General features: G+C 42.3%; 1 protein-coding gene across 1 annotated transcript; it reads right to left on the bottom strand.

Annotated features, from left to right (window-relative positions):
• Positions 1-1,982: 1,982 nt before the first annotated feature.
• On the bottom strand, positions 1,983-2,472 carry PtA15_1A688 (uncharacterized protein; the record flags this gene model as incomplete). The annotated part of the gene is made up of 2 exons (XM_053165741.1): positions 1,983-2,338; positions 2,400-2,472. 2 exons carry the CDS (start codon positions 2,470-2,472, stop codon positions 1,983-1,985), a joined length of 429 nt encoding a protein of 142 aa, XP_053016903.1.
• Positions 2,473-10,792: the final 8,320 nt, after the last annotated feature.

Raw genomic sequence — 10,792 nt, 5'->3', positions numbered from 1 at the left:
ACGGAGCAGTACCACTTAAGATTCTAGATGAGAAGTTAACTAGAATCCAAGGTAAGGACTGCCACCTGTATCTAACACGGTTCAAAGGTATGTCCGCGGACCATGACAAATGGTTACCCAAAGAAAACATCAGTAACTCTGATGTCCTGCTTAGAAAGTTTAGAGCTAGTAAAAGGCAGAATAGTACGACTCGTATTAGAGCCGTCCTTTTTTGGGGTGGCGAGTGTCAGCTAGCTGCTAACCCAGCAGGCGCAGCAACTGACAAACCCGCGCTTGAGCGCGGGCCAGGCGGACTCTAACTGTGCAGCAACAGATAGTCCGCAACAGATGAGTGATTGTTTTCAAGTAAGCATGTTACGGATCGACAAATCCGTAGTACTATATGTAGAGAAACCCTCTGTATCGGAGGATTCCTCAGTTCAGATTTTACCAAGCCCGTCTACCTTGTAGCCTTCAATACCTTCGAACACTACGACCGGGGCTTTTTCTGGATTCTTTTCTCTAACTAACTTTCTTTTTCCTTTAAAGCTCGACCTTGCCTAGACCCGGTAAGTTTGAGCTTCCTCCTTTTATCTCATCCGCTCGAACTTCGCGTAGGAGTCATTAGACTTCGGTTGCTGTGTTCAACCTGCCCCTCTAGATAAGAGGCGTGGTATTTATCCTCCGGCTCATTCAGCGGAGTAGATCCAGAGCTCAGCTCCGACTGTACCGTCGTGTCTACCGGCCTTAGCCGTGATTCTCATTCAGAGCGCTGTCACTGAAGAGACGCGCCCTGACATATGAGTTGTCTCTGTGAATACAACAAAGTGAATTCAAAGTCATTCAACAGTTTCACACAACATAGCAGAGAGGAAGAAGCAACAAACACAATCAATGTACTTATCCATTGTACATCCAATGTTGTACAAAACACCAACTTGACGGCCAGGCTCAATTTCTGATAGAACTTTTTTGATGATTGTCATGGGATAGTGCCGTTGCTCGCCTGATTTGTAGATGTTTGCAAGGTAGACGGCTGCATCGTGTTGACAGCAGCATCCCATCAGGCTGGTGTCGTCGCAGCCCTTCCAAGTTGATTCGTTTTGTTTGTCATCAGCTGCCTTGTGGGATTCGGCACAACGGTTGGCCTGTGAATTGAATTCTTCTCAGTAAATTTGGTAGAATTCACAAATCTTACAACAAATTAGAAGAATCAGATTGGACTAAGACCTGTGCAGGAGCCATTCCTTGCGCTTTGTGATCACGGATTTCTTGTGATACTGCATCAACCTCGGCTTGTTTGATAAATATTGGAGGTGTTTGCAGTGGTACATGATCTCGGCTAGCCTTAATTTGATGACGGTGCTGGAAGTTGCCATCAAGGCAGACTATGAGGCAATTGCGTGTGTCTACCGAATAATCCAAGGAGTTGGGTGGCTGCGGCCCAAAGCAGGCTGGGCATGACTGTGAGGCTAGAAATTCCTGGCTAGAAAGCTTCAGAGAAGAAACAACAATTTTGTTTTGTCTTTCTTCTAATTGACGAAACAAGTCAACGGCTGCTGAGAAAGGTTTTCAAAGATCCCTGGCCTGAAAATTGGAGCAAAATAAAAATAAAATTGATGTTATTATTTAATTGTAATCTTGAAGACACAATTGACAAACTAGGTAAAATAGACTTACATGTTTACCTTTGCGGACACATAATCGCTGTTATCGAGGCTCAAGCTATTTGTTGAGGGCTAGTGTGAATGGCTGTGCAGCTGTATGACAGTGGTTCCAGAGGCTGTTGTAGAAAATGAGAAGCGGAACAGAAAACACTGCCTGAGGCTTGACTGGTGAACCGGCAAGGTATCCTTGCTGAAGAAGGCAAACACCATCCAGAGTGCATTCACAAAAGTTGACTTGTTCGCGCCGCTGACCTAGAGCAAAAAATTAAGTTAGTTCATGTATGTAAATTTTGCTGAATATGATGACCTGCCCTGGATATCAACCAAGTCCACCTTTCAATTATATTTCTTGACACAACTTGATGGGCACTGAGAGAAGTTGTCGTAAGAGTTGGTTGAGGCCCAGTTCTTGGTGAGGATTCTCAACCTCAGGTATTCAGCAACAAGGTTGTTGAGAAGTACGTCCCAATTGAAGTCACGCGCTTGTTGCCGATGCTTCTCCTTATCTGCGGCAATAAGAAGATCAATCTCATCGGGTTCCTCTTCAGACAAGCCGACCCACCCAGGAAGATTTTCATCATGATCACCACCAAGACCATCTTCGGTGTGCTGTTCTCCATGTTCTTCATCATCATGACAGCTAGCATATGTGAATGTGTTGTTGTCCATTACATTCTGAATTGGCGGGATTTCTTGCATGGTGTTGATCAAGATTTTCTGCGTGATGCAATCTTGCCAAGGTTGCCGCATTACGGTTGGAATGTAAACGGTGTTGGGTTGCTTGCCTGCGGTTTGCGCCGAGAACGTTGAGGCGGTAGATGGCCATGGTGGGCTGCAGGGTGGAAAGACAAAGAGCTGATTTGTTGTGGGTGTACTGTGAACACGCTGATTTGTTGTGGGTGTACTGTGAACGCGCTGATTTGTGGTGGGTGTACTGTGAACGCACTGATTTGTTGTGGGTGTACTGTAAAAGCTTGAGATGAGCAAGTTGTGTACGCCGGTGATAGGTTGTATTAAAACTGCCCGGCGGGAAAATCAGAGCTAAGCACCCGGGCAGGGTGATGTTGGGTATGCCGCCGGTGGGTTGGTGTGATATGTAAACTAACAGGTGTCAGGTGTAATGTGAGGCCGGTTAGAGCGTGATGTTACTTTATCAGAGGTAGGGGCGTCGGGGGGGGACTAGGGGGGTACTCCTGAGGAATGAATTGAGAAAATTTTGGGCGCTTCGCGGTCAAATCAAGTCATTGGTTTCTAGGAATCATGAGAATTCCAAGAATTTTATTTTTGGCGGGGTAGGGTCGGTATGGGGGTGCTTGTGGCTCCTTGTATGCATGTCTATAGTATGGGGTATACAGGGTGACACAGGTGTTTGGTCAAGCTTGAGGATCAAGTAAACTTTATCATTGAATTGGCCTGGTTTTCAGCATAGGTATGGCATACATTTTACACAGACATTGCACAACACATTTGGTATGATTCCAGTTCTTATAAACTTACTTTGTGGCAGACATGAAATTGCCTTCCAACCAGCATCTAACTGAGATCCAATCAAATCTATTACTGAGCTCAGAGAAGGAAACTCCCATGGTGTACATGGCTTGAGATGGCATATGAAGAAACAATAAACACAGCGCATCAGCCGCCATGCATCTGAAAAGGAGTTACGCCTTGATGGAATATGAAGGAGTAATATCTAGTGAACTCTCAGGGCTCTTCCTAATAGTCTGGCTCTGTTTGATGGTGGACTTTCTCCCATTGATGTGATCCACATTTCATTACTCATTGTGGAGGGCCATCCATGAAAGTGAATACTGAAAATTTTGAGGCTTCTTGTAGAGATTATGATAGAGTCTGATCCAATGTTTTTAGGTGCTTGGAGGTATAACTGATAGATTGGAAGTTGAAATTTACTTGACTGGTGCAGATTTCTCCATGATAGCTGTCTGCGTACTTGATGAGGTTCACCACATCCACCACCACATTAGATGATTTTCCCATCATCCAACCTTGAGTGAAGTGTGATGAAGAGAAGAGAAAGAACTAGGAAAGAAGAGTGAGAACCAAAAGAAACTGTGATGTGGTAAGTTGAATGGTTTATGTGCATAATTTTTGTGTTTAATTGATTTTCTTCTGGCGTAAAATTGGATTTGAGTTAGAAAATGAAAACCCTGTGCACAAGGGAGGCAGAAATAAGAGTTTTGATTGATTTTCTTTAGTGAATTTTCTATTGTTTTATGCTTGTATTTGGTATAGTTTTCTGAAGGATAATGTGGAGATCAAAAGGTGTATCAAGATGATGGAAGAAAAGGAAAACTGTAACAGGAACTTTTGACAGAAACAGGTGAAGAAACCGTCCCCAAACTGGTGTGATCCTTGCGGCGTAGCTGTCCTTCCTTTTGTCTCCGGCACCGTTCATCTCATCCGCGCTAGAGGTTCCAGACCTTGGTGCTACTCCTTTTTTGTTTCCCGCGCTTCCAGTAGAAATTTATGCACTTTGATGAATTATGAAATGAAAGTTGTTTTTTCAGGCAGAAGAGAGACTAAATTTTGAGGCTGAAAGGCAGAAAAAAATGCTATGAAAGAGTTTTAATTCCACACCCAAATTAGAATGATGTCCCCATCATTCAGGCTCAAAATGGGTGAAAGATAGACAAAGAAGAAAAAGGTCTGCGAAGTTGAATTATTGCAGGGTTATAGGCAGTGTGCGGGAGGTTACTGGGCACCATAAGTGTTCTTGAGCGGGCTTCTTTTGTATTGGAAAATACAGGTTTTATGTGGAGCCTGTTGCCTGTAAAATAAATCCTTTCCTCTTTATTGAGTTTGCCAAAGCAATAAGGCACAGCATTCAACAGCAAGCTCAAAGTTCTGGTGGTAATCTCCTTGGGGGTAGGTTCTATATCTAGGCACTAGACGCTAAAGGCAAGATGAAGAACATCCCAGAATTTCCGCAGAAGTCTGTTAGATTCCTGAGAGTAAAATAAGCAAAGGTGGTCAAGAATCAAGTGTTAGACACATTTGTAGCATGCAAATGCATTCTGGCATCAATATTGCTCCACTTGAATGGTTGCTGATTGAGGCCAAGCTTTGAGTAGAATGGTTCAAAAAAGTGCTGGAGGCATTGCCACCAAACTTGATTGAGAAAAGAAGTATGTAAAATAGTGACCCCCTTGCAGCTGATTGCCTTGTTTGAAATTAGTATTCTTCTCCATTGGTATGCTAGTATGGAAACCAAATGGGCTGTTTCAATTAGGGCCTCATTTGTAAAATTCCCTTTCCCTCTCATTGATGTCTTTTCAAATGAGTTACAATGGAGAGGCCCCTTGACTTGCAAAGCCTTCTTCACACTGTAAGTTTTCTTTTCCCAGACTCAAATCAAGGCATCCGCCATGTTGTAGCAAGAGTTTCACACAAATGTACGCGTGTATGTTTGTGTGACACAACACTCCCCCCCTTGGCTACACTCTTGCATATTCCAACCGCACACACATCCCCCTTTTATCTTTATGAAGTGAATGATTGGATCCTCAGATTCCTTTGTCTACACAGAAGATGCACACTCATCAACAAGAATCCACAGCACCCAGTGTTCCCACTACTCTCAGCATAAATGAGTGATAAAGACCACTCCAACCAGCATCTCCCCCCCTCAGATCATTGAAAATGGCAGCACAATCTTCCACCATAGCACTCATGCTTTCAAAAAGATGGCAAACCCCACGCTGGAGTTTACAAACTCAATAGCCTATATTCAAGAATCCTTCCAAAGTCCACTTCACCCGTAGTATATATTCCTCAACTCAGACTCTTAGAGCTGAATTCAAAAATACCATCCAATAATTGGATGCAGACTCCCTCTCAAGACCACCATCTCAACATTGCTGATTCACTCCCCGACTCTATTTTGTTGCTGCACCCAATTGACCCTGTCCCACCAACTGCCCTTAACAAAGTATCAGAGAGGCTTCCTCCAATCTACAGGATATTATTCCTTTGAGACCTAGAACATGCCAACTTTCCTGGTTGGACTTTTGCCTGGTACCAAAACCCTGGGAGAGCCAATGGAACCAACTCCTCTCAAAGTTTATCCTCAAGCATTGGCAGCATGCCTCTTGTGCTGGAGCGTTTAAAGCATTCCACATCAATCCTAACAATTCTTTGGATGAGATCCTCTGGATTGGTATTTTACACCCCTGGTTTGTTGGTCACCAGGAAGGTGTTTGATTGGGTCATTTTTCTGGGCTGCAAAGGAATAAGAAGAAGAAATCTGAAAAGAAATGCAAGCTACAATCAGAAGTAAGGAATTTACTGAAGGCCAGCTGGACCTGCGCTGTTGTTTAACATAATTTTCCTTTCAATCTTCAGCTGCAGAAACACAGACAGGACATCTTTTCAAAACTCTCACCATCGGTAATTAAGATGGAACTCTTTGATAACATGCAATGCTGTTCTGAGACCAAGGCTTTCCCAGACAAGACACTCAAAAGAATCTCCCTACCCTGGCGATCAGAAGATTTCATTACCCTGGCACCTCAACTTTATTTCATTCACATCCAAAAAACCGACAATACCAAAGGACAACACTTTATAGCCTCCTACAATCTTGAAAAAAAGCGTGCTTTGCCAACATCTTTAGCCTCAACAGCACTTTTCTGTGGTGTTCCGTGCCACCTCCCCCACAGCCTCAACAGCACTTTTCTGTTGTGTTCCATGCCACCTCCCCCACAACTGTTATGTAGTCAGATATCTAGCCACCTTGTCCAATGTCAACATAAAAGTGCTTGATCCCAAGCCAGAATTAGATTTTTCAAAGCCATTGTCTTTGACTAAAGGTTGCTGTAAGTACATGATCTTCTCATCACACCCTACTTTAACGTGTTGCTCATTAGAAACTGTGCAAACTGGTAATCTTCATTTCCATGTGGTGGTACACTCAGCTTGAATATCAAAACAAAATTCTACCAAAAAAAAGGAAGTCAACAACTTCACCTCTAGATATGAGGAGAGAAAAATTCATACAATTCCAATTCCCCCTTCCCGTTTTTCCCTTGGTGTATATTCATTTCCAGTGGTCCTGGTACATAGTGCTGGTAGAAATATAAACCTTGCTGGTTTGGCCAAGGCAATAAAGACAATTGACAGCTTGAGCCTCCATTGCGGGATTCCAATTTGGTTCCTTCAACATCAAAATTATCATCAGATCATGTGATTATGTATCAGAAAATCCTTATGCTCACCATCACACACGCATTCTGAGCACACTGCAAATCAATTTGTACCCTGGCTGCTTGTACTGAACCAAGACGAGGATGTTGCAGTTTGGATCAGATCAAAATCAAGCCAGGTTTTCATCTTGTTTTCCCAAAGCCATGCAGAACCAAGTTGTTTCTCTTGGAGTGCTTTTTCAATTCTTGGTTGATTCATACTTACATGTCATGAGTGTTATGTTTCTTCTGTTTGGATACAAGACAATATAGGGCAAAACTTACATCTCCAGATAGGCAACAAAGCTGGAGAATAATAGCCTTGGGTCTTTGAATACCCTGCTTGCTTTGCAAGAATTCATTCAGGTTCTCCACAGGATGCACTAGTTTTTCAGAGTCTTGTTTCATGCCGTACAAAGATTGGGTGATTACAAAATTGCCAAATCATGGTCAGCTGTTGGAAGAATTATGTTGAATCCCATGGCTTTCCAGACAATCGAAGTCTTCCAAAGCACTGAATGAATGTTTGGTGAAATCTGCTAGACAAATCCTCCCACGGTTCACCCAAGGTATCACAATGTTTTTCTACCTTGGAAGGAAGGTTCAAGAGTACATCCTTTGTTTGCCTCAAGCACATAGTTTCCATCAACCTATTCATCCTGCAAACCAACATTCATTCCGGGAATAAGGTGCTTCTTCCAGACCCATTCCTGGTCCCAAGGTAAAATCTTCAGCAACAAGATCAAGCTCTGGACATCCGCCAGTCTGTTCTAAAATGGGGTGCCGGTGAGACATAGAATGAATTTTGATTGAAGTTTTTGAATGTTGACAGTCTGGTTAAGAGTTGGATTGCATATCATACTACATATTTTATACAGTCAGAATGACATGAATTGATGAAAAGTGATATAAGCTTAGTGCAACTTACTGAGCCTCATCCAAGACTATTCTGAACCAACACACATCCAGCAATTCAACTGTGATTTGATTGGTGTGAAGGGTTTCCTGATGTTTCAACCATCTCATAGGTTGTCAGAACAACAAGTGAGGACAAGATCTCTTATTGTTGAATCAGCCTTTGCTCCCTTCTGTGAAAAATACAGTAAGGCAAAGCTCCCTTGACAAAGTGGACCTCAAGCTTGTTTTCCCAGTTTGACAAGGTGGCCGATGGACAAACAACAAGTGTTGCAGCAGATTGAACAGGGAGATTTCGGATGCCATCAGTCTGAGATTTCTTGACTAAATGACTGGTAGCTAGAATCAGGGCCAGTGTGGTTAATGTTTTTCCTAATCCCATATTGTCAATAAGTAGGGATCCTCGGCTAGAGTATTTTTCTATTTCCTCAAGCTGTAGGTCAGATGGGTTGCAACTTTGACGTATCCAATTGTTGATAGGATATTTTTACAGCTTGTAAATTCTATTATGTTCAGCTGACTTGTTGTTTTTCAGAAACTGTAGGGCCGTGTGTTGATGGTCCTTCAAGCTAGTTACACAGTTCCTGAGTATTATATTTGAGGAACCACCAACATCTTCCAGACTACTGTTATAATTCAGAAAAGAGGTGGTTTGGGGAATGCTGAAAAAGACACTAGGATTGTAGTTCCAGATGGGCAAGAGATTGACGTGGGCATTTGAAAAAGCAGCTGAAACACGGGTATTATTTGAAGCAACACTGAATATGCACCCTCTCAGTTGGGGATTGTTCCTGATTTTGGTTAGAAAGAAAGCTCTAACTTTGATGAGTGATGTTTCTGAAGAGTTCATTCCCTCTTTGGTTATTGGTGTCAAGCAGGTATCCACAGGGCCTAGCAATGGACCAAGGAAGTTGCATTGAACTTGACTGAGATCTCTGACCAGCTGCTTTGGTGCACATCACACATGAACTCGGTGTGTTCCTTGCCGCAGGAATGCCTGTTGTGGGTGATCAGGAAAACAAGCCTGAGAGTGGGAACTGATAGGTATGATGAATTGACCAGGGCATAGTATGTTTGACATGACCAAGAAGGAGTTAGAAAGACTAAAGCTGAATTGTTATGAAAAGCAGGGAGAGTTGAGACATGTATGGTATGCATCTGTTTGGTGCCTGTTATCTAGTTTCCAAAATCATGGAATGCACCTGACAGCATCTTGTAGTACACATCCTCCTATGCTTAATCTTAAATATATCAACTTGCAGGGCACCATATCTGATAGCAATGTAACCTACAAAATTTGGCAAACGAACATCAGCATCTCTCTGATTTGGACATTTGATGAATCAACTGCCTCTTTGGTTTGAGAGACTTGAACCAGGAAAAGAAGTACAAGATTTTGCTCCTGATTATCATACTCTTGAAGATACCGTTGTACATAGCTCATCAAACAAGGTTAGGGGACCCGTCCGTATTCCCCCTAATGGTATACAAAAGGTGTTTCCCCAGAAACCAGCAGGGATATGACTTGAAAACCAGCATGTCATGTACATACAAGACATCAAAATATTGGGTTGAAACTTTGAATCAAGGAAAACATATCACCACATTGGGCTAAGTTCAGCAACCATCTCTGGTACTTAGTTCAGCAACCATCTCTGGTACTTTCTACAGATACATTACACAATATATTCTACTGTTGTTCAACCTAATATCAGAATCATTTGAGTCAGACAAAAACTTGGCTTCAAACCAGCATGTAATTGAGATCCAACCCAATCTATGACCGAGTTCAGAGATGGCACTTGCATGCAAGTGCTGGGTAAACTCCCATGGTGTAAGGACAAAGAGGAATCAGAATACAACTGCTATTACAGTTGCGCATTAGGATTCATCAATACTCAAATCTCTGGTCACCAAGTACCATTCATGGTGGACTTGAGATCAATGATGAATGTAATACCCAATCAGGTGGCAAACAATCTGGACCTATAAGAAGTAGTCAAGGTGGGGATCCCAATGCAAGGGATGTGATATGCCCACTGAATTTTAGTCTTACTAGTCTATTAGCCCGGTTCACGTTGGGCTTCAACTAGCAAGATTTTAATTACAATCATGCACATTTAATGTCAGCTCTTGCTGAAAGTCAGACTCCAACGGCCATTTTTAAGCTTTTTAAGCTTACTTATTTTATTAATCAGCAACACCAATTTTAGTCAGGGGCATAAAATGCCCCAATGTGAACCGGGCTATTATGGATATGCCATTAGATTTTAGTCTTCTTTTTTACTAGTCTATGGATATGCCATTAGATTTTAGTCTTCATTTTTACTAGTCTATGGATATGCCATTAGATTTCAGTCTTCATAATTAGTATACTACACAAAGTTAGTATATTGTCCACTCCCCCTATCTCAACTCTCTTCTTCATAAGCTTAGATTTCCAGTAGTTTAGCTCCAGTATTATCTTATATGGTGGATCTTCTAGCTGTTCGTAGTGTTTGAGATATTCAGTTTATATAGTTAATTAGTTTAGAATTATCTTCTTCTGGACTTGCACTTATTTTGGACTTCCTTGGTTGGATACAGATTTCCCTCTTTGGTTGGACCTCTCTCAGGAATTGGCCTCTTTGGTTGGATACAGACTGTTGTGACGTGGCAGGCTCAAGTGACTCTAATGGTTGTGAATCCAAGCTCAGCATACGGGATCTGACCCCGGATGCTGAATATACCGCTACTGCGGCGAGGTTGAGCATGCGTAGCCCCTTGGGCTACAACACCCCCCCTCTCGCCGTAGAAGCGGTACTACCTACAACCAGAAAAGAAAACATAAAACAATAGAGATAAAAGGAACTTGAGCTGAGTAGAAAAAGATTAACCAATAAAAGAAGAAGAAAAAATAACAACAACTATTAACAAGAAACAAGTCAACCTGCCATGATCCTTTCTCTCAATGTTGCAAAATTGTCCTGTGCCATACACTTGGTAAAGATGTTGGCCAGCTGATTCTTCGTGCTTATCCATTCTAATACT

This window comes from Puccinia triticina, chromosome 1A, assembly GCF_026914185.1.
Source record: "Puccinia triticina chromosome 1A, complete sequence".
NCBI classification, from domain to species: domain Eukaryota; kingdom Fungi; phylum Basidiomycota; class Pucciniomycetes; order Pucciniales; family Pucciniaceae; genus Puccinia; species Puccinia triticina.
The sequence above is the reverse complement of the archived record's forward strand: the minus strand, read 5'-3'. Positions and strand labels throughout refer to the sequence as shown.